Source organism: Aythya ferina (genome assembly GCF_964211825.1).
Source record: "Aythya ferina genome assembly, chromosome: 1".
NCBI classification, from domain to species: Eukaryota; Metazoa; Chordata; class Aves; order Anseriformes; family Anatidae; genus Aythya; species Aythya ferina.
In genome coordinates, this window is record NC_140296.1 from 164,133,222 (window position 1) to 164,157,161 (window position 23,940).

At 47.8% G+C, this 23,940-nt stretch overlaps 2 protein-coding genes across 4 annotated transcripts; both read left to right on the forward strand.

Annotated features, from left to right (window-relative positions):
* Nucleotides 1-11,974: 11,974 nt before the first annotated feature.
* On the forward strand, nucleotides 11,975-19,825 carry CYP2D6 (cytochrome P450 family 2 subfamily D member 6). Of its 3 annotated transcripts, none has more exons than XR_014694271.1 (9): nucleotides 11,975-12,393; nucleotides 13,942-14,113; nucleotides 14,373-14,525; nucleotides 15,101-15,261; nucleotides 15,390-15,563; nucleotides 16,917-17,058; nucleotides 17,736-17,923; nucleotides 18,804-18,996; nucleotides 19,387-19,825. XR_014694271.1 is itself a non-coding variant. In XM_084523359.1 (9 exons), the coding sequence occupies exons 1-9, from the start codon at nucleotides 12,193-12,195 to the stop codon at nucleotides 19,563-19,565; spliced, it is 1,512 nt and encodes a 503-aa protein (XP_084379485.1). In that variant the 5' UTR covers nucleotides 11,975-12,192; the 3' UTR covers nucleotides 19,566-19,825. The 3 variants fall into 3 exon arrangements, 2 of the variants coding, with proteins under 2 accessions (XP_084379485.1, XP_084379486.1); XM_084523359.1 differs by having other exon boundaries at nucleotides 18,855-18,996; XM_084523360.1 differs by having other exon boundaries at nucleotides 15,438-15,563; nucleotides 18,855-18,996.
* A 1,378-nt stretch (nucleotides 19,826-21,203) lies between these two features.
* NDUFA6 (NADH:ubiquinone oxidoreductase subunit A6) lies at nucleotides 21,204-22,502 on the forward strand. Its single transcript, XM_084523455.1, has 3 exons — nucleotides 21,204-21,361; nucleotides 21,472-21,587; nucleotides 22,308-22,502. The coding sequence occupies exons 1-3, from the start codon at nucleotides 21,241-21,243 to the stop codon at nucleotides 22,437-22,439; spliced, it is 369 nt and encodes a 122-aa protein (XP_084379581.1). The 5' UTR covers nucleotides 21,204-21,240; the 3' UTR covers nucleotides 22,440-22,502.
* Nucleotides 22,503-23,940: the final 1,438 nt, after the last annotated feature.

A 23,940-nucleotide genomic window follows, 5' to 3' on the forward strand; every position in this document is an offset into this window, starting at 1 on the left:
TGGGGCACAATGGTTGTGCTGGGTGTAATAGAGATCCTCGGTTAGAAGGGTACTGAATTGGTTTGTCTGACCTAGTTCCTGGCTTATCAGAATAGCCAGGACAAACAGGCCTCTATCTAAAGCCACAGAAAACTGAATTTAGGTGTCGGGCCTTTGGAAGCTGAACAGGGTATCTGGATGGTTGAGGATAAATAAGTCAATCATCATTGGTTTGGAATTTACTATTTATATTTTTAGTGATTAAAATTGGCGTGAAAATGTAGAGGTAATGCAGGTTTAGTTATAGATCTAGAAAATACAAAGATGGGGCTCATGTTTTGTGGCACCGGCTGTCCTATGAGAAGTCAAAAGTGTAGCTACAATTGAAGGTTTCGATCAGAGTTCTCTTTATCATGAAGCAGGGTGAGATTCTCCTTTGGCGATGGTGCACTTGTAACAACCATCCTGTGGGTTGGTGTGCTTTGGTTTTGTTTGTTTTGAGCTCCTGCAGTGTGTTGTGAACCAGATCATTTATTCAATTAAGATAGAGAGCAAAAGTAACTACTAGAATATCGTGGCACACCATTAACTCACACTATTTTTTTTTGCCTGTTTTTGTTTCTGCATGCCACAGACAGTTTGGCTAATGCACATCACTGAAAAATCACTTCCATACTGATAAGGTTTTACTTACAGCCTACAGATTAGTGAAACAGTTGCTGTTAGTGTACATGAGTGTTTAATTTTTTTCTCTGCCTGTGGTTTTGATCAGATCCAAAAAGTTCACCCTGTTGTCCAGACAAAAAGTGAACAGGGTGTTCCTTAGAGGGTCTTTTTGTAAGAGTTCATTTCTTAAGTGGGACCCACGTGCTAGTTTGCCCTTCTACTGAAGGGAGCCTGAATTGGAAGGAAAGCACGGCTTGTTTGCTCATCTCTTTCATGAGGTTATATTCAGAGCCTAGATTGCTTCCCCTTTCTCCTTGTCCTATAGAGATTTCTTGTAATTCATTGCTCAACTCAGTTTTAATGCTGTCATTTCAGGATTTTGACCTTGCCTAGCTTTAGAAATGCTGATATTTCTTGGCAGCATGAAGTTATCTCCCATCCTAATAATTAGGAAAAACAACAAACAAACAAACAAACTTTTTAGCCCATAGCAAGCCTCCTGTGATGGAAGTATTCCTCTCTGGCTGGGGGATTGGGATCCAAACTGACTGCATACTCTTCTGCATGGTAAAACCCACTGCACGTGAACATAACCAGATTACCTGCCAATACCGCACACAGCACATCGCTAACGTCAGGGCTGTAACCAGATTTGCTAATAACCAAACCTGGAGGTCACAGTGGGCTTGAGGGTCAGCGCTCCCTGGCTTTGAGACATTCTGACAGTGACTTTCCTGAGTTTTATTGAAATTACATCTTTTCAGTCTCGCATCTTTCAGCAGGGATAAGCAAAAAAAGGCTGAGATGTCTGGGAGGGAGCTGGGAGCTGTACAGACACGTCTGCGTTGTGTAGCAACCAGATTCCTGCGGGCTGAAGCTAATTCATCAAAGCACCACCACAGCTAATGGGGCGGTTAAAAAGGGAAAGGTCTGTACAGTTTATAGCATTTGTAGTAGCAAAACATAATTGGACTTCCAGCCAAAGACTTGAAAAAGATGCTGTTACAGCAGATGTACGAGCATACCTTACGACAATATATGGAAGAAGGATTTTTAAATGTCAAGTTTGTGGTTTGTTGCTTCAGAAGAAGGCGTGCCTTTTGGACTCTGTTGACTTGGTGCAGTCTAGATGATGCACAAATCAGAAGTGGAAATGGCTAAAAAAATAATCCCAATCCCTAATGATCAGCCCCAGTGGCTGCAGCCTGCCCGTTACTGGAATGAATTCTGCTGTGCAAGGGGCCTTTGGAAGCGCGGCCCAACTGCCTCAAGCACTGCCCAACACCCCCGTCAGGCTGTTTACACCTGTTGTGAGCTCTCAGGTACTTTTTGGTTCTTGGTGTCACCAGGCTCCCCAAAATCCTTAGGGGTAACCCTTTCAGCCATTACAACATGAGCCACGACAGCTGCAGTAGAACTGAAGCTGAAACAACCGCTGGACAACTGCTGCGGTCCGAGGGCCTCTCACCACCACGGGGAGGTGAGACCACCTCCTCCGAGGGGCCCAACGGTGTGGAAGAGATAACGGGGTCAGTAGGAGAAGTCCAGGGAGGTTTGTCCTTGGGCTCCGTTTTGGGAACGCTAAGATACAAGAGGAGGAGACCTGAGACCACCAAAAAGACAGGCAAAGGCCTCGCTGGGGGGCGGCTGTATCTGGTGACCACCTCTGAAGTTTGAGGTTGCATGTGTGTTGGTTTTGGAAGAACAGCCTAGGTAGGTACCATGCCAACTTCACTCTGTGCCACTTGTCATATGACAAGTCCCCAAATCAATTCTTTAACGTGGACCAACGATTTTTCATCCAAATGGCAGTTCAAGATAGACTCTGCTCTTCTTAAAAATGGACTGTTGGCCAGGTCACCTGGGTTTGTTTGTCCCTCTTCAAAGTACACATGCTTTATTTTGCTTTTCTAATGCCAGTTGATAGCAGCCCACAATGAATGTGGAAAAGGAAGGCTGCTTCCATGCCTGCTCACCGTTGTCTGCAGAGCAGAGGCCAAGGGCTACACAAAGCCCAGGAACAGGGCTTGTCCCTTGGGCACCGAGATGGGATGTGCATCCATTTGTCCTGTCGCAGGGAGGGCTGTTAGTCTTCCAGGGTTTCATGTGGGCTGATTAAAAGGGCTGGTTGCACCAGGGAGACACAAGAAGTCTGTGCAAGCTCTAAAAACACATTCTGCAGAGAGATTTGCCCCTTCTTTTTAGCACTTGTTGGAGTTACTTGGAATTTGAGAGTAGCTAATCAAAACCAAAAGCAAATAAACAAAAGTGCTTCCTAGGCTGTAGTCAAGTGCTTAATGAAGTGTCTGGTAGAGCTTTCTTTTATTGTCCTTTAGGATGCAAAAGAAAGGGTCTGTCTGGGGCTTGTTTGAACAGCCTTTTCAGCTGGCTGTTTTGCAACAGTCCTCTAACCTTCCTCTTTCTTCGCTTGGCACATCAAGGAAATACAGCTTTGCTTTTTTTCTTTTTAGGAATACACATCCTTTTCTTTCTGATCCGTGAGCATATATCTGTAAATACATGAGTATAGATATTCAACAGCAGAGAAAAATGAGTAATGTTTGTGTTCACTGACCAGCTTGCACGGCTTTCTGTGGAAGTGCTGGTAAGAATCCAATCATATGGGCTTGGTTCCATGGTGAGTGCAGGGCACACTCGGACAACTCAAATGTCTCAATTCAAGGTTTCCCAGGAGATGCTGTGCCTCTTTTTTCCAATACAGGAAAAAAAAAATCCTCCTTGCAGTAAGCAGTCTTTGTACTTTCAAGCCACAACTTCCTAAGTATCAGTCCTTGAAATAAACTTTGAACAGACACACACAGCACAAGCCATCTTAGAGAAGAGAGAGGCAACTGACTCGTGTATTTCCATTTGTTTTTACTTCTGCACCAGCAGCAGCAGTTTGAATTTGATTTCTACTGCAGCTGTTGTGGCTCACACTGCTGTAATTGTCAGAAAAAAGTTGCCCCTAGGGATTTGGAGAAGCCTGGTGACACCAAGATTCAAAAAGCACCTGAGAGCTCACAACAGGTGTGAACAGGCTGAGCCATTTTCATCCTTCTTTCTGCTGCTTACAGGAAGACTGCAGTGCTGCATTTCTTCATCTTCTGTCACTTTCAGGTAATCTGTGCATTACATGCTGGTGGTATTTGCAGCTACTACCTCACCCTTACTTTTCATGATTTGTCTTTGAAGCTCGTAAGGGTTGTGTTGTAGACCTGTAGCCCAAGAGGTTACCCTGAACCCCAACCTGCACCTTCTGCAGCCAGCAGGGAGAGGCAGCACAGCACCCGGCCTGCGTGTAAGCCTTCAGAGAAACGTTAGCAGAGCCTGTGTCCTCACAGCATCACGGAGTGGCTGAGGTGGGCAGGCACGTATGGAGGCCCCGAGCCCTGCTCCCAGAGCAGGCTGCCTGGGGCCTGAGTAACCCCAAGGAGGGAAGCTGCTTCAAAGCCTTACTTCTTCAGGGGGATGCAGTTTCTAACTGAAACTCCACACGTTTTATTTATTTATTTATATTTTCTCCATGACAGGACAAGCCCCATGCAATCAAATTGTTAAGACTTGCACAGGAAAACAAGTTATGTCAGAAGCAGCTGTTGGATTTTTAATCCCTAGTGCAAAGGCTATTGTAGGTGTTAGGCCTGCGTTCAAAACACGGTGAAGACAAATCAAGAAGCCTTGGACTTCGGGATAGGCAACAAGGAGTATAAAGCAATTAAACATTGATCTGAGGGCTTTTCCTCTGTGTGGGTAGCAAGCAGTGTGCCTTGTCTCGGAGCAAGGCAGCCCAGCGGGGAGCTGCAGGAAGGCGTCAGCTCACACAGCTGCACCGGTACTCAGCAGACATGGGGACTAAGGTTTGTCATCTCTGTGTGGAGTATGGCTCTTGAAAGCTCCAAATTTTAGCATTTTGAACAAGCCAATGCTTTTCAAAGCATGGTTACCACCCAAATATCCATTTTTACCGCCTGCCTTCAGAACAGCTTAAAAATAACCGAGAAAAATACTTTGCTTTCCAGCGCTCATTGCACCCATCGCTTTGGTCCTCCCTCCCCCTCTAGGAAAGACGACTCCTTCCTGATACCCCGTGTGTAAAAGTATACAGGTGTTTTTGTTGAGGGAATGTTTTTAACACAAAACCACAATTACGTAGCTGGAGGAAAAAAAAATGCAGAAAAATCAGCTTGTTATGTCCAGTTGCTATGAGCATGTAGCAGCTCCCACTGGCAAAAGCAGCTGACAGTTCATTTAGGACGGAGCTCCAAAATGCACCCAAGTAGCAGAACTGTTCATATTAAGACCTTGCATGCATTTTCACCATTTCTAATTTCTATTTCACGCCACATGCTCTCACGGTTATTAATCCAACTGTGAGCATGGCTGAGCCAATGTTTCAAACCCAAACAGTTATTCATGGTTTTCCTGTTCATAAATAAATACACATTCCGATTTCCAATGCACATTTGGGTTTGCGAGGCATAAACTCTCATTGGGAGCATCATACAGAACTCAAGCACAAACAGCCCCTTCCACTGCCACTGTAACACGCAACGATCTTCTGTGTTCCCAATACATTGATAAAAACTCCTAAATGCTAACTTGTGTTCAAGCCATTGTTTATGCTGACATGAAAAGTGCAGATAAACACATGACAAAAAATGAGAGCCTGACACTGCTTTATTCATGAAAATAACAAAATAATAAACTCTGTACTCTAACACGAAGCACTCGGTGCTCCTGGAAATGATTAACGCAGGTTATAGATAATCTAAATTGTATGTTCGAGCATTTTAATTTTAGGTGTATTAATAATCATTTGAGCAAAAAGAGCTCTGACAAACACGTTTTATTTTCACTGCTGAAGTGCTGCGTTATTTATAGCGTGCTCGTAGAATCAATGCCAGTTCTTCAGATCATCTTCTGCTCATTTAATGGACTGCTTAACAAAGGGCAGAATTCAGGGGCTCGTGAATCGCTTGGCAGAACAATCACCAGATTGAATCCAGCAAACAGCAGGCACATTTTCTTCATCGGTTAAGCCTGGCCTGCAGATACACGTGCCTTTGCAGGCAGCAGTCTGCTCTCCATGTCTTCTCTGTTCCTTCCTTCTCCCCGTGCTCTCCCCCACCCGTCACTGTTTTCCTGTACCTTGTCACCAGTCCCCACCCCCTGAAGCTCCTCATGCACCTGGGGGAGCACAGACATCGCCGAGGTTTGTGCTGCCCTGTTAGTGGGCAAAGCCAGAGGGGCACCTGGGCTTTTGAAGGAGCAGGCAGGGGCAAAACCCTCCTGGTGGGGGCCCAGCTGTCCTCATGCTGCTTCCCACTGCGGCACTGGGAGCTGCCGGCCTGGCCCTGCCCGCCACGAGCCCACATCACCCAGGGACAGGTGCCCAGCCACATGGCAGGAGGACGTGGTGCAAAGTTAAGCAGCTGCAGGGAGCATCCAACCCCTTGCCCATTGGCTGAGTCTGCATCCACCATCCCCTAAACCTGGGGAAAATCGCAGTGCCACTTCTGCCCGGGGCTTTTTTGCCCCTGCCACAGAAGTCGGGTCTGCTCTGAACATCCCTCTGAACATCCGCTGAGACAAAGCAGGCCGTGCGAAGCTTTGCCAGAAGATTTTTCTCTTTCTCTCTCCACCACAGCCACCAAGCCTGCAGGAAGGTAATGTGGTCAGGGCCCGTCAGCTGTCCCTTTGATAAGTCTCAGAGAATTGTAGCAGGACGTATGTCCTAGGAGGAATGCCTCCTGCAGCTCATCCTTCTGGGCTGAGCCTCCGTGCAGCTCCAGTGCTTTCCTGGGAAGCTGGGGATGCTCAGAAGCCACAAGCAGCAGGGTGATGGGCTTGGAGTGGAAGGAGAGAGGAGTACCACTCATTTATCCATTCCAGCTCCTGGAAACTGACTTAATTGCCAGGAGAATATAGCAATCAGGGTTATCGCCTCTGCTCCTGAGGGCCATAAGCAGAGGAGAAAAATGCGATTCTCTTTTTAGCCAGATTAGCTCCCCTTGTTGTTTTGATGCAGCAGTCCCTGAACTGGGGGCCTAATTGTGAAGCATGGCATCCCCAGCAGCTGGAAGCAGCAGTAGGGCACTCCCTATGAAATATTCCCCATGCCAAAACAAAAAGATCAGGGTTGGACGTTTCCTGTTGCAATGGAGTCTTCAAATTAACTTTTGTTTTATCTTTTCTAACCTCTATTCCGAGCCCTCTGCCAACCCTCCTCTTTGCTGTGTAATAATTACTGTGGCAGGCCTCGCAGATGTACTTTGCACCTCGATTTGCAGATGCTTTATCACAGCTGGGCAAATGGCACCATTAAACGCATTTTTCAAGAGCAGCAACAGAGATGCCAGCTAGCTGCTTGCTTGCCTCTAAGTCACAGCTCAAATCGATGGCTGAAACTAAACCACGGTTCTTCTGTCTCTTTGGCTGCCAAACTTGTAGTTAATCACCTCATTATTTTCAAAAGCGTCCCACTGATCTCACTCTTTAGGAAAGCAGGATGAGTTTCCCCATATGGATTTAAATGCTTCTTTTACAAGAAAATTAATAACAGGATTTTAGCCAGTACCTCCGTCCAAAATTCCCCTGGATGCTCTTGTTACAGCAAAGAAAAAACCCCACGGTATCAGCACTAATCCAAAAATGAAAAGAAACACAATACATCCACGGCTCCTGAGAAGCTTAAAGAACAAGAAACCAAACCCAGCAGCTGAGGCAGACCAGCAGCCGTGGTGCCGGGGGCGTAAGCTGTATTTTCCTGACAGTTTCCCAGCGGAGCGTGAGCCAGGCCAAGCGCTGCCGGACCCTTGCAGAGGGCAGGAGCCTCCCCAGAGCCCAGCGGCACCGGTGCTCTCACGGGACCTGGGCAGCAGCGTTTGGTTCATCAGCTCTGTGCCGAGCTGGGGTAAAGGCGCTGGCAGGAGCCGCCTGGCCTGAGGAATCGAAGCCTGCAGGAGAATCTGGAGCTAAATCTCTCTGTTAACCTGGTGGAAACCAAGCCAGGCTGGGGATGGGCGGAAGAAGCAAAGCCTGACCGAGACCTGCTTTGGTAACAGGTGATGTGCTGAGACGGGTGTAGGAAAAAGGGTAGGGAGCCAGGGGAATTTAAAGAAGAAAAGCCTGAAGAACAGATTTCTTTGCAATGTGGGAAGGCTGGCAGTAAGTCATAGTAACAGTAACTATGAAAGACTTGGCTATTTCAGTTCTGCTGACTGCTTTATTATGAACAAGCTGTTTGCACAGCCCGTCTTAAAGCTGTACAAATAATTCCAATTTACGAAGCCTTATCTGAAGTCCAAGACAGTCACAATGAACCGACTGAGACTAAAATTTCCCAAGCTGGGGTTGTGCCTCCGGCTAAATTTGTTTGGGAGCATTCAGCCAAAAATTTTTAATCCATTTCTAATGGCTGACATCGTTCTTAGAAACCCATTGTTTGCCTGACCTCCTTCTAACCCGCTAGAAAAATTTCTGGCGACGTTTTTCCTCTCTCAGTTTAATGCTTTGAAGCGCTGCACTTGAAACTTGGCAGGAGGCGGCTTTCTGTTAGGAAGACACATCGCGCCCGCTCCCTAAAACTGTGCTCAAACTTGGCCACTTGACAAGCACTTGAAAAACCGGCCTGCCTGTGCTCGATAGGGATCTCAGGTTTTTTCAGCCCAAATCCCCCGGAGCCGTCTGAAGGGAGCAGGTGGTGGTTATCGCCGGCTGCTGGGGGCTGGCGAGGGAGGATGAGCAGCACGAGGCCGGTCTCCTCCGCTCCCCCCTTGTCCCCTTCCAGCACTAGAGATCTGGGAGGAGAAGCAGTCAGAGCACGGGCAAAATGGGCAAAAGAGACTGGAAAAAGGATACAGAGAAGGACCAAAAATACCAGGCCTGGAGTGAAGGAAGGACCCTGGGACTGGGCAGAAGGCCAGTGAAGAGGCTGCTGAAGAGGAAGGGTTTCTGGGGTCTCCCCCAGCACTGCATGGCTGGGGAATGGCAGCAGCAGCAGGCATCACACCCAGCAGCTGTGCTCCTGCGAGGGGCTTTGCTTCTCCAGAAGGAAATGTTGCTGAGGTTTGGATCCACCTAACAGTGCGAGGGGAAAAGCAGCCAGCCTGCTGGGATGTGGGTGAGAAATTTCTGAAAGCTCAAGGAAATATTCATGTCGTGCGACCGCTGCTTCCTGGCTCCAGCACTGAAGCAAAGGAGGAGAGAAAGAAGAGCGTTTCCCTGCTGCTGGCAGCTGCCCAGGAACTGGGGCTTTCACCAGGCGGGGTGCGACCAGCAGGTAGCAAAACAGGCTTTGAATCCAAACGCTGTAATTAAAATAGGGTTACTAAATGCTCGCCATCTATCCCGTAAACAGAGGGAGGGTCCTTCAGGAAGGTAAAATAGTAAAAGATTGCAATTAGTTATGGTCTTATGGTGAATATGGACAAGAAATCTCAATTAACATTGTGCAGGCAACACTAATCCCGGCGTTATGTTACATCTGGGTGCTTCGTTTTGCAAGATCAACAGGCTGCTTTTCGAACCTTGCTTTCTGTTCGTGCTGGGGGTTCTCCAGTCTAGGAACAGCAATGTCCACACACAACTTCTGTATCTTCACTCAGCTTCTCTCTTAACTGGTATTGCATAAAGACAAGCACACAGTGGGGCTGAAGCTAGATAAAATTAATATGTACAGATTTTGATTTTTTTTTCCCCACAGAATTTGAAAATCTCTCAAAATACTACTTTATTGAAAACAAATTCCAATGATCATCTTTTGTTCTTCAAAAGCATAATTATCCTTTTCTCTTCCTTTCTCTCAGTCAGAGGTGTGTTACCTATGGTTTCTTTGCTTGTTTTGAAAATCGTTCTTTCGAAATGACCTCAGCTGTGCCACTCGTTCCAGGCCTTTCCAGCCAAGGCAGTCCAAGCTACTAACCAAGAGTGGAGGAGCCGTCTAGTTTGCCACCTGAAGAGGGGAGAGGAAAGGATTGTTTGCCCAAAGACCATTTAGAGTGGTGTATATGGCAGGGGGGGAAGGAGCATCTTTTCTTAAACTACTGCATTTGCACATCCCTGTTGCATCTTTGGAGCCCAAACATCAAGGCCAAGCCCGTAGAAGAAGAGCAGCTGGAGAGTTGCTCTTTAGGTGACTTCTCAAAGCAATATCCCTTAAAAGTAAATCCACTGCCTTCATTCCCATCATCCAGCCATCCTTCTGGCAGCCTGGAGGTGAGTGATGGGAGTCTGACAGATTTTAGCTGTAGCCAAGACAAGCAAAAAGGAAAGAACACAGGTGGATATGTTTCAGCTGAAATTTGTAAAGTTAGAGCTCAAAATAAATCGAAACCCGAAGAGTAACATCCTTTTACCAGGTGGGTGATCTGGCACTGTCTGTCATGTTCCTGAGACCACATTTTCCCATCTCTCCACTTGTCATCCGTGTGCGTGGGTCACAAAAATGAGTCTGAGAGAAATCCCTTGATCACATTTAAGCATCCAGACCCCTCTTCCTCAGGTTGCTGAGTACAGCCCTGTCACAGCTCTATCTCCTAAGACCTTGCAGCAGGGCTGTTCAAAATGTGGTGGGTGCTTCGAAGCCAACAAACTCACAAGCACACTTCAGCTCTCGATAGCTTTCCCAGTCTGCTTGCTAGGAGCGCTCTCTGTCCTGTCACCCCAGTCATTAATAAATTCGTTAAACTTTAACAGCCCTGGGACAGCTAATGATGTGTCGCTAGTGCTCAGCCACCAGCTGGACTCTGTACCACCAACTCCAACCCTCTGAGCCCCAAGGAGCAAACAACCTTCCACCCACCTTATCGTCTGCCTTGCCAGTCTGTACCACACCAATTTAGCTGCAAGAGTACTGCAGCTGACATGTCAAAGGCTTTGCCAAAGTCAAGGTAATAAGTGATATCCACTGCTCTAATGCTTTGAGGAGGCTGTCCTTGAAGAACAAGCAGCTCTCCTGGGGCCCTCTGCTCTCCAAGGCAGATCCCTCTGGGGTCTTGGCAAGCAGATCCCTGAACAAGGTGAAATATGCTCTCCTGAAGGCAAGGGCTGTGATGCTGTTTGACCTGCTGACTTCTCGCAGGATTTTAAATTCCACAGTATCATGACTGCTGCAGGAAAACTTACTCTTGGCCTTAATATCCTGAACCAGTTCTTCCTTGTTTGTGAGCATCCCCCTAGCTGGCTCGCCAGTCACTTGTGTCAAGGAATTGCCTTCTCCAGCACACTCCTAGGTTGCACCTGACCATACAGTCCTTCACGTCACAGTACACCTGTGAGTCCTCGGGCCTGTGATTACATGAGGTGGCTCCATTGATTTGCTCTCCTTGATCTCCCGTGCTGAATGTTTGTTTACAGGTGCCTGAGATAAGCCCTGAGTCACAGTGCTTTCACAAGGGACGTGCCAGGGTTTCCCTGAGCGTGCTGTACAGACCCCGCAGAGGGGACCTCTGCACACAAATAACGAGCATTTAGGTGCCTCTCCAGGTAGGGGGCGTTTCGAGGCCTTGGCTATGCACCAGAGATCACTGCAGAGTGTTTGTGGGTTCATCACTTTGCAGCTTGAGCTCTCCATCACCGGCGCGGCAATTGCTCCATTAGGAGTTTTTCTGTGATCACACCGAGATCACAGATCAAGCGGTGATGGGTTTATTGCTTCTCTTCAGCTCGAGCTAACTGTCATAATGGAGAGCTTTATTGATCTCCGATGGCAGCAACGCCAGGAGCACAGAGCGGTGCTGTTTTAGGAAACACTTTGACTATCTCCATAATTGCGTTTGGATTACTGCTGCCCCAAGGGCTGGAAATGCAAGGCTGCTTGTATGTGCTTCCCCCTCGTAGCTGAGGTGTATCCCACCAAAATCAAGGTTGCTGCACTGACTGACATTTGGGGTGGGTTAAAGGTTGTTATTCCCGTAAATGGTTTTAGTCTCAGGTCACTGTTTTAGGCTAATTTCTGTCACTTACGTGCTTTCTGTATGGGAAAGCTTGACATAACCTGGGCTTCCTCAAGCTCCAATGGAACAAATTCTTGGCCCTGCATACAGACAGCCGAACAGCCTGTGTTTAGGATCTGTGTCTGCCTGGGCTTGTCTGCATCAGTAAGAAGGTGACGGGCTTAAACCCTTACAAAACCGCCCCATGAGAATGCAGCAGGACTGGGTTGCTGCCGTGCTCGTTGTTCTGAGGGCACCCCAGCACCTCTTTGTCGCAAGGACAAAGCAGCCTCTGAGCTTTGTCAAAGGGGGGGAAAGAGGAGGAGGAGGAGGAGGAGGAGGAGAAGGAATGACCCTCATCACCACTCCCCCGGGGCTGAGTGGAACAGAGGAGGAGCTTCGAGACTGAGCCAAGTTCCACATTCACAAGCCAGAAGCTGCAGGGAGAGGGGAGCAGGGAGACAGAAAAGGAGAGTGAGGGGACAGGAGGAAGCAAGGAAAAGGGGACAGCTGCCTGGGGAGGGAAGCAGAACGGAGAAGGAGGCAGAAGGGAGAGGCAGAAACAGTCTTGGGTCAAAAGAGGAAGACAGAGGAGCAGGCAGGCTGCAAAATGACATTGCTCCTGTGGCTGTCATCTGACTGGAGCAACATTGCTGTGCTGGGAGTTTTCCTTACTGTCTTCACCTTGGTTCTTGATTTCATGAAGCGCAGAAAGAAGTGGAGCCGTTACCCGCCAGGCCCCATGTCGCTGCCGTTCGTCGGGACCATGCCGTACATCGACTTCCACAACCCGCACCTCTCCTTCAACAAGGTGAGTGCCAGCCCTGTGGGCTGGGACGTGGCGGTGGGGATGGCAGGCTTCTCCGTGAGTTACTCCAGCCTGCCTACAGGCGTGGGGCTGCTCCAGTTAAGGAGATCAGCTCACAGGATTTGCCCCAGCAGCAGTGCCCAAAATGTCTGTAGCATTCCCGATCAAAGTCAGGGCTTATCCTTTCTCGAGGGAAAGGCACAGCACAGCTTGCAGCAGATTACTTTGCAAACTCTAAAGGCCTTTTTTTTCTTTAGGACAACACTGCTCAGCTGTCTGTCCAAAATCCACCAAATGGAGAAACTAAATACAGCATTTGTATTGTTTGCCTTCATATAGTCCAAAAGATTACCATTTTCAAATCGCATCAGGGTCATGCTGACTGCAGTCTTGACCGGTAATCACTTTTAATGATGTATTTCTAGTGCCAGTGAAGTACTAATTCCCTTTCCAATCCCACTGCAAATACACTCAGAGTATTTCAGTTCCTTGATTTGCTCAGAGTATGGAAATGAAGAGTTAAAGAGGGAAAGAAGGAAGGAAGGAAGGAAGGAAGGAAGGAAGGAAGGAAGGAAGGAAGGAAGGAAGGAAGGAAGGAAGGAAGGAAGGAAGGAAGGAAGGAAGGAAGGAAGGAAGGAAGGAAGGAAGGAAGGAAGGAAGGAAGGAAGGAAGGAAGGAAGGAAGGAAGGAAGGAAGGAAGGAAGGAAGGAAGGAAGGAAGGAAGGAAGAAGAAGAAAACAGATAAATAATGTGTTTTTTGTGAGCATCACTACTACGACACCACCTTCCAACAGCACGCTCCTGAGCACTGTGTTCAGTGTTACTGCCCAGCTGTGCAGCTTCAGCCTGGCTTCCTGGAAGCTGTCAGCTTTGTGTCTTTTATAGATCACAGCAGATGTAGGGGATGTGCCAATTACCAGCCTTACTAGGTGTGTTTATTCCTCTGGGGCAGAAAGTTGACCTGAAACTCCAGCGTGGAGCTGCCTCTTCCAAGCATGCTCCTGGGAACTGGGCTTTGGGTCAATCTTTAGGAACAAAAGCATGTAAAGAAACTACATATCACTTTATCATCGATATTTCCTTCTAGCAGAAAGAACTCAAAACTAGTTCAAAACTAACTCAAAAATTGCCTAGGCTTTCAGAGACAGATAAACAACGCACGGTATTCAAAATCCAAGTATTAGGAAATAGTGGGTTGTTGAGCATGCACTATTTGAAAATCCCAAAAGAGATCCTTGACCTCGTGTTGTCAAACAAAATCCAAAATGCTTGCACAATGTTCTTGGCAGCAGTTTGAGCTGGATAGCTGTATATTAAGTCTTGCCAGATGCAGTGCATTGCTCCCTGCTTCAGCTGGTGTTTCACACTGCTTTGAGACGTTTCACTGCAAAGACAACAGTCAAAGGTCAGCTGAAGGTCTCCTAATAAAAGCAGCTCAAACCCCTAAATAGTAAAGGCCCTAAGGAAGGCTCCAGGGGTATTTTGGACATTACATGCCGGCACTATTGGGTGTGAGGTCACTTTCAGGGCCAATTTTTTTTATCTTGCCAGTTTCACAAGAAGTTCGGAAACATCTTCAGCCTCCAGAACTGCTGGACCAACCTGGTAGTGCTGAATGGGTACAAAACCGTGAAGGAAGCCCTGGTCCACAAAGCGGAGGACTTTGCTGACCGGCCGTACTTCCCAGCGTATGAACATATAGGCTACGGAGATAAATCTGAAGGTACGTCCCTTGGAAATGGGCATTTCCTGCAGGCACGGGCACAAGTTCTCACTGCACTCCCCCTCCACTTTTACTAGACATGTAGAAGGCACAGTCGTAAGTTTTTAGAATGGCTGTGTGAATAAGCTGTACAAGATCAGAGCCTTTCATCTATCCCTGCAGACCTGCACCTCCAAACTCACATTTGCTCTTCTCTAGTGAACTTTGCATGATGTACTTGTCAGAGCTCCTGACATTTCTTGCTCATCCATAATTCCAGGGATTGTTGTAGCAAGATACGGGCATGTCTGGAAGGAGATAAGGAAATTCACACTCTCTACCTTGAGGGACTTTGGAATGGGAAAGAAATCCTTGGAGGAGCGAGTGACTGAGGAAGCAGGATTCCTGTGCTCTGCAATCAAAGCAGAAGAAGGTACGTCACATCCAGAAGGATGGGCAAACTGCTCTTCAAAACAAAACAAAACAAAACAAACAAAAACAGGAAAAGGCAATAGAACAATGCAGAGAGAGAAGTACTAATACAGCCACTCCCATATGTATGCAGTGTTTCAAGTCCATCATCATCATAATTACTGGTCCTGCTCTGCCTTGAAGCCACTTCTACCTGATGCATTGGGGCTACTAAGCAATCTGAAATAGGACATGAATAGAAATAAACAGAGGTAAAATATAATTATTCCCATGGCTTGGTAACTGCTACCTTTATGATGTGTGGTGAAAGAGAAGTGTTATTTGACATGTGGCAGAACAACCCTACAAATCAGCTTTTCTTTGGGAGCTTTCTCCCTTAAATAACAACCAACCGAACCACAGTAGGAGATGAGAAGATTGTCTCTTCCTACTACGATGTATTTGTACTTTGAGTGTGTTTCGTTTTTTCCCTTGAGAACATCTAAGAGGTATTTGTGTGTTCTTGTAGCCGAACTCTGAGGTTCAATAGTTTGATGTTGCTTAGCCTCTTTGCTTGGTCTCCCTTTCTGTTTTTAGGTCGCCCTTTCGACTTACGTTTTCTTGTAAACAATGCAGTCTGCAACATGATCTGCAGCATCATCTATGGAGGGCGTTTTGACTACGGTGATGAGGTGTTCAGGAAAATGGTAGGTTTGTTTGAAAACTCCCTGAGTGAAGAAGCTGGATTCCTGACTCAGGTAACGCAGAAGTGTGGTATGTTCTGTAAGAGGCTGCCCTCTGTCGCTGGAGAGCACTGTGTTTTCATTTTTTTTCTTTTTGCATCTTGTAATGTCTTGTCTCTTGCTCTGTGGTTCTGGCCTACCAGTTTCTTAACGTGATGCCCATTTTGTTGCGCATCCCTGGACTGCCGCAGAAAGTCTTTCGAGGGCAAAAGGCATACATGGACTTCATAGACGTTCTCATACAGAAGCACATGGAGACCTGGAACCCTGAATACACCCGAGACTTCACTGATGCGTTTTTAAAGGAGATGTCGAAGGTAGGGAGAGACCAGCAGAACCTTAGAGCCCAGGAGCAATTCCTCTACTTCTTTGAGCTTGTTGATGAAAGCTGACTTTTGTCATAAAGCTCTCTAAAGAACATTGCTAACTAATTTTCTACTTCCTCATTCTACTTCATATCTTGAGCATTAATTTCTTCATGCTGTGCCCTCCTTGATTGTCCTCAGAAATCATATAATCTGCTGATGTTCCTGCCCTCACCTTCCACTTCCATTTTTCCCTCCATGTCTGGCAGCTCCCTTCTTTTTAACCTACACCGTTTTGAAGACATTTAAAAGTCAATAACTGAGAATTCATTAATATGTCTACGTTTGCAGTGGCGGAGAAGTCAGACATGCAAGATCCTGTGTTTGTCAGTGCCTTAACGACTGATTTTAGAGCAGAGCAATGTGACCTAACATGCTCTGCACTGAGCATTTCTACTGGGAGGGACTGAGCCTGGCCTCCTTCCCTCTTGTCACATCCCTCTCCTGCTTACTGAGGTCCCCTGAGAAGCTGGTCTGATAAATCCCTCCACTGGGCTAACTTCGGTCAGGCCAGTCCCACAGCTCCCTCGCCAGAATCCTTTTATTTGAATAACAGTTGAGACTTAAATGCCTCATTAATTGCTATCCATGTTAAAACAGCATCAAAACATACAGAATAACTCAGCAGAAGCTAGTCCCTAGGAAAGAAAAGTATAAAAAGGATTAGAAAAGACAAGCAGATGAACTCATGCAGAGAGCTTGTCATATCTCATATGCTAGCAAATTTGAGCTCAATTAGTATTTGGATGAGAGACCAGTTTTGCTGAAATCTGTGTTGCAGACTTAATAGGCAGCGATGATACCCTGATTTTTCCCCCCCTGATCATCAGAAAACACCAGGGCAGAAGCAGTGAGAATCCGTAATGCGTAGCTACAGACAGCCCCCTCAAAATGCTGTTAATTTGCATTTGCTGCATCAAGGCAGCCTCCTCGCTGCTGCGTGGGCTTTATGATCTGATCAAGCCTGACTAACAGTGTTCCACCTCCTCTGGGGGAGGACGCCGTAGTAAGTGGCAGTGTCCTGCTGAGCTGGGAGCGCAAGGTGTTTACTTCTGTCCTGAAGGCAGGAGTAATGTTCATCTCGCAGGCTGTGGGAGGTTACTGATGACCTTCAAATACTCTGGTAACAGCGGTATTGGAGCACATCAGTCATACACAGCCCATTGCCTGTGGTGTGCTTTTCTCTGCCAATGCAATTCTTGGTCAGCAAAAGTGGATCTAGTGCTCCTCAGCACTGCTCTGAAAGAAGGCCTTCTCACCAGCGAGTGTCTTTGCTCCTGTCACACACTTGTTTGCTCTCCGCAGGGTAAGGAGGCTGAAGAGAATGGCTTCAATTACAACAACCTTCGTCTGGTGACAGCAGACTTGTTTGCAGCTGGTTCTGACACCACCTCTGCCACCCTCCGGTGGGCATTTCTGTACATGCTTTTGCACCCAGAAACACAGAGTAAGTGAGAGGACAGGCAGAGGTGCGGTATGTTCCCTTCAGCCCTCATTTCTCTGTAAGGACACTCAACATCTCCTATTCTTGGTTTGGGGCTTTTGCAAGGAGAAGCAGCTTTGGTGATTGTTGGTCTAGAAGAAACCAGGAGAAAACATTTCCCCTAACACAGCTGCTCTGGCAGGCCCAGTGGTGGCAGTGGGGAAGCCCTGGTGAAAAGACTGGAGTTGGAAGGGCAGTTCACCCTCCTTCACACTGAAGGCTACCTGGGGACTTCCAGTGGTTGTGGAACCCTCCCTCCTAGACTTGGAATAAACGCTGATCTGTTTTAACTCTCAAATGCTGCCTGCACAAGTACACTTCCAGCTACATTGAGAAGGGGTAAGGTAGCATGTCAAGTGCCAAGACCTTTATTAAAGACACTGTGCAAAAATAACAGAGTTTTTTGGTTTGGTTTGGTTTGGTTTGGTTTGTTGTTTGTTTGTTTGTTTTGTTTTGTTTTGTTTTGTTTTCTGAGCAACTGAAAAAAGGCATTCCCCTGTAGTTTCTGTTCCTTTCTGTAATTGCTTGTCCTACTCTCGCACAGTGCCTACTGAGCTCATGCTGCCAGCTTTCCTCCAGCTTGTACCAGCCCCTTCTGTTTAGCTAAGGGAGCTCTAAGTCCCTGGCTGTGCTGCTTTCAGGTAAAATCCACAAAGAGATTGATATGGTGATTGGAAGAGAGAGGTCACCCACCATGATGGACCAAGTGAACATGCCCTACACCAATGCCGTGATCCATGAGGCACAGCGCTGTGGGGACATCGCTCCTGTTGGGCTACCTCACATGACATACCGGGACACCGAGCTTCAGGGTTACTTCATTCCCAAGGTGAGCACAGCCAGACGGGCAATGCAGCATCCCTGTCCTGTGCAGATGCCAGGCCTAGGGTGTGGGTGACCCCACACAGCTTTGCAGATTTGTGTTTCCAGCCCCAATTCACACTCATTGCCAAGCTCTGAAGCACTGAACATTGAAATGCTAAGACCAGACAGATGGGCACGTTTGTGCTCTAGATTTACACTAGTTATGTGGGAACCCAACTGTAGTGGCAGCTCAGTGCAAAGGTTCGCTTTCCTCTCGATGAGCTGTGACATTCACTGCCTGAGTTGGAAAAAGAAACTAGGACAGCTTGACAGGCTCTTTGGAGGCACATGAGACCAGCTTGCTGCCTTTCCTGAGACGGCAGTAGTTAAATCTCTGAAGTTATTCAATTGCCACTGGCATTCGGTCCATTGACACTGTGACAGGAATCAAGAGCACTCTGTCCTGGCAGTGCTGGTAGCAATACAAGCCTGGGATGTTTTTTTCAGCGTTGCAGTAACTCCACTAAGCTTAAAACATTGACACAGGAAACAAGAAAGCTTTGCCATTTTCCATGTGTGAAAGTTGGGCTTTGAAGTCTGTCAGTTAGCTTTTTCTCCCCAGCTACAAAGTAAGTCCAGAAGGATCTGTAAAGTGGAAGCTGTTTCCACTATCTTACCATGAAATTAGCATTTGCATGCAATGGCCTTTGTAAGGGTGTAAGTTGCAAAAGTTCAAACACTTCAGGCGCATAGGGCAGGCAGCATGTCATTGGAAAAGTGCACTGCTTTAACACCGCTATATCTAAGATAGAGAAGAGGAGCTCAGTGCCATACTTTGAAGCATCTAGTGATGGTTGCTATTAGATGGGAGAGACCGACTAAAGAGCACCGATCCACCTCTCCAGGATAATTCTGCTGTTCTCACGTAAGTTGTTTCGTCTTGCGGAGGAATGCAGGGGACGACAGTCATCACCAACTTGTCTTCCGTGCTGAAGGATGAGTCAGTCTGGAAGAAACCAAATGAGTTTTACCCTGAACACTTCCTGGATGTGAACGGGCAGTTTGTGAAACCGGAGGCCTTCATGCCTTTCTCAGCAGGTAAATCTAAGGGGAGGATCTAGCTGTAAGCCATGTGCACAGCAGGAGCGGTGATCTGCCTCCTGGGAAGTCCAGGGGTTGTCTCTTTCTCCCTCTTTGCATTTGAGCAGGGGGTAAGAAAGTGACCTGCAGGGGGCTCTTCCAACCTAAATTATTCTATGAAGCTGTGCACAACACACAGGGTGTCCCCGTCTAACTAGCTGTGAGTGCCTGGGCCCTTTTGACATGGTTAACCAGGCACTCTCGCCTTCTTCCTTCTGTCCATCCTGAACAAAGCAGCTTCTGATCCTCTGTTTTGCTCCATCTTGTGTCTGCACACAGAGGTTGCTCATCCCACAGTGATTCCAGCATGGTTTAATGTCCTCTCTCATGGATGCTTCCTTCCTGCAGGTCGACGTGTCTGCCTGGGGGCACAGCTGGCCAGGATGGAGCTCTTCATCTTCTTCACCACTCTCCTGCAGCAATTCACCTTCATGCTCCCCGAGGATCAGCCCAGGCCACGGACGGATGGCTACTTTGCCCTCATAAAATGCCCACACCCATTCAAGCTGAGAGCTATCCCAAGATAAGTGCACACCACTCCCCTTTCACTCAGAGACCACCACAAATGCTGTCAGAAATGCAGCAGGTCTAGGCAGGACGATGCCAAGTCCCACTTAAGACCACCTAAACCTGTGCAGATGTCCCTAGCAGTGTAAAGAACGCTGTAGCCCAGTATATAGCTCAGCTTAATTCCCATCCTGGATCTTGAATCACACAGCCATAGCACATTACAGGTGATGGTCGCATTTGCAAGGATGTATATAACCAATAAACCAGTTCTGCTGTACTTTGGGCTCTCATTGCAGAAACAGTTTTCTGAGCACTTGGCTACTGAGAGAGTATTAGCCCTGGCTTATTGTGTACTGAAATACAAAGGTATCTGGGGTGAAAGAGAACTCTGGGGTCCTGCCAATTCTAGGAGGAAAACCAACCAAACAAACAAACCTAGGAACGATTTGCAAAGAGCTCCTGGCCACCTCCCTTCCCTGCCAGCCCCGCTGCTGCCCAGCCACTGCCTGCCTCCCTGCTGTGCCCCTGCCTGCCCCTCTGCAGTGCCCAGGGCAGCTCAGCTCTGGCGTGGTTCCTGCAAAAACCATCCACGGCCCCTCAGCTGCCTTGGCGTGCGCTGGCGGAGGGCAGGGCGAGAGCTTCAGCTCTCACTGGGCAACGTTTCCCTGCGGGACTACACAGAGCAGTGCCCCTGAAAAAGCACAACCATCCTGTAAACATACAATCCTATAAACATACAATCCCTTCATTACTTCATGTTTATTGCATACTGCTGTTTATTCCATGCATACCATGCATCGCCATCATTTAAAGCCCCAAAGAAAGGAAATTTTAATCCAGAGAAACGCCTGACAACCCTTATGTTGTGCTATGCCTTAGACAGGAGGAAATACCAAGTAGTACATAAATAATCAGTGTGAGTCTCAGCCACAGAAGCAGGTAATTTCTGAAATGCAGAAATTCCTACCAATCTATTTCAAGAGGAACCGCGGTGCTTAGGTTTACCGTCTCCTATCCGAATAGCTCCTCGAAACGGCTTTTCTTCAGCATTACATAAAAACAGCTCTCGGGCAGGCTTGGCACGGAGCCATGGAGTTACATTGCCTGGGGGTGAGCTGTACATTTCAGGGCTAGCTCTCCTTTTATTCCTGCGTTATTTCTGACCAGCTGTTTCGCGAGGTTTGCAAAACGATTAAGGCTCGATGTTCAGACTCATCCTTAACAAAATAATTATGCAAACAAAAATAAAGGTTTGATGTTCAGACTGGTAGTAACTACCATAACTGCGCATAACCACAACTAAAAAAAAACACAACTCGGAGACCGTGTGTGTGTGCGCGCATTTATTTTTCTGACGGTAATTTCTGTGCAGGCTGGTGACTTGCACGAACACTCATCGACACCACCGTTGAGGTGTTAATTCCAGCGGGACCCGCCCCTCAGTGTTTTCCATTTACAGACCCCAAAAGGGCACAAAACCGCCCCGAAGAGCCCCCGCGGCCCGCCCTCAGCCGCCCTCCCTCAGGGGCCGCCCCCGAGCCCCGCCCCGGCCGCCATTCCGCGCGGCCCGCCCCGCCGCCCCGCCCCCCCGCGCCTCGCGGCCAATCAGAGAGCGGAACGGCGGCGCGGCCGGCCAATGGGGAGGCGGGGGCGCTCCGCTGCGCTGGGCGCCGTGCCGGCGGCGGGGACAAGATGGCGGTGGCGGGGCGCGGGGCCGCGGCCGTGAAGCCCATCTTCAGCCGCGACCTGGGCGAGGCGAAGCGGCGCGTGCGGGAGCTGTACCGGGCCTGGTACCGCGAGGTGCCCAACACGGGTGAGGGGGCGCCGGGGGGAGCCGCGGGAGGCGGCCCCGCGTCAAGGTCGCGGCGGGCGGGCGGGCTGCGTGAGGGGGGAGCGGGGCCGTGATCCGTGGTGTCCCCGCAGTGCACCTCTACCAGCTGGACATCACCGTCAGGCAGGCGCGGGACAAGCTGCGGGAGCTCTTCGTGAAGAACGCCCACGTCACGGACCCGCGGGTGATCGACATGCTGGTGATCAAGGTGCGGCCCGGGGGGGCGAGGGGTGAAGCGCCCCGCTTTTAAGGCAGGGCAGCAGTGTTGTTGTGTTCGGGGGTCAGTGGTGCTAGAACATGCGTTTCTGGCACCCAGCGTCGTGACAATGTGCAGATTTTAAAAGGGGAAGTGTATGGTAAACAAAACGGTGGCTCAGACACACGCAGGTTTCCTTTGAGAAAGCAGCAGCAATCAAAGAAAAGGACAAAGATGCTGCTGCTAGCTTATCGCTAAAAACGACCTTTCTGGTCCCTACAGTACTTCCTTAGATAGGGATGTATTTTCCTTAACTGATTCTAAAACAAACGTTAAGAGTGGCCATACTTTGTGGGAGGCTGGCTTTGGGTTTGCATAGGTAGCAGTACACCCTGATCTCGTAGCGTATCTAACTGTGTCCTAGCCCTGAGACCTGTCTGTCTGAAGGACTCCTCAGCGAGCTAAGAGTAGGATAGGGATTCAGAGGAGGCTGGAGCAAGGATAACTGACATTTGCAGTTTTAAAGCATTAGAAACCTTCCAGCCAAGAGCTGCCATGCTCGCCTGTTGTATTTCTTGCATTCCAAGACAGCTAGGTTATCCTTAAAGAAAGGAAAAAATCTGCAAACACAGTCCAAGGTAATAGTCCAGTGGGTGAAACTTCCAGGCAGCCTCATTATTATAATATTCTTATAATCATTCTCATTATTATATATCTCTTGTCTATGCACAGGGAAAAATGGATCTTCAAGAAACCATTCACGTATGGAAGCAGAAGACTCACATCATGAGGTATTTCCATGAGACGGAAACCCCACGGCCTAAAGACTTTATGTCCAAATTCTATGCAGGCCACGATCCATGAGACAGCCTGACTCTGTGTCTTCCTGTCCTGTACTACAAATAAAGTTCTATATGACAGAAACAATCTGTACAGACAGACTGTATAGCAGCCTGCGTGCCTAACAACTAAATCTGAACCCAGCGTGTGCACAAGTCATTAATGATCTCTATGCGGAGCTGTGATTACCTAGTTTTTGCCAACGTGTATTTTCAGTGGGTAGAGTTTGTCTCATCATTTTTCCTGAGTGTCTGCTGAAAAACCACAGCACAGCTGGGTTGTGGAGCTGTCTGCTCAGCCTGCACCCTGCACGTGGGTGGGAGCTCCTTGGAAAAAAGAGCAGGCAAGAGTGGGCCTTCGGAAAAGCTGTTGTAGTCGCAGAGGTTTTGCGCTTGAGGCCCACGTGTATTCCTGCAGTGTTCACAATTTCATGCCGTAACTGTGTTGACCTTGTTTTTCACTTTGACACTATCCTCTGTTTACTTCTAGCAGAGAATAGCTTACAATACAATAGGCCAATAAAGCCCTTTGTACAACGAAGAGATCAGTAGAGTCCATTTCCCTGCTGTAAAATTAAATTACCTGGAAAAATGTTTTTTTTGTACTGCTGTCTGGAACAGTGAAGCTCCATGAGAGCATGTGATGCCTAGCAGGAGGTAGTGTCCTACCATCACCTCGATAATTGAGTCAGGAATTACTAGTTTGCCACAGAGAAGAGGAAGGAAAATTTGTTCTTTTGCCAGTCAAAATGCATTTTCAGCAGCTAAATCCATGCGGGAGCTTTCCTATGTGTGATCAGCACTGCATCCTTGCGGTGCTCTCCGACTTCTATCCTTGCCTAAATACTGGCGCCTTCATCCCCACGTGAGAGCTGTTAAGGGAGAAGTGGGCAGTTAAGAGAGGAGGCCAGATCTAGTGGCCAGAAACCATGAGAAAGCATTGTCCCAGTAATGTGTCTGGCTTTAATGAAATAATCATTTGACTTTGACCTTTCAAGGTCAAGCTGGCATGCAACTGGTCCGATGAGACTGAAGATACCAGCAGCAGAGAAGACCTTGTAAATCTATGATGTGATTAAGTAATTGCAAAAGCAAATACTTATAAGGAAAGAGGGGGAACACTGAAGTTTAACACATAGTTAAAAAAATAAATGTATCAGGACTCACACAAAAGTAAAGAACTACCTAAGCATTACAAGTACTTGGAGCCAAAGCACTCAGAGTTTCGCTGTCCACACATTAAGTGCTATGAAAAGCATCACCTTAGTTTGCTACTCATGATCTCAACTTTGGATGTTACTAAACCTACTTAATGTTTAGTGTGCACTGGTAATACTGCACTTAATCCTCAGTGAGGTGAAATTAATGCGCCAGTCTCTATCAGGCATACCTGCACAGTGCTAGGTTGCAAGTCAGTGTTATCTGAACTGCAGTGCCACTGTCAATATGAACTCCATTCTTTTATGTGTTGTGGGGCTCCTGCTTCCTCTAGGATCCTATACTGTTCCATTGATTAGGACTGAATT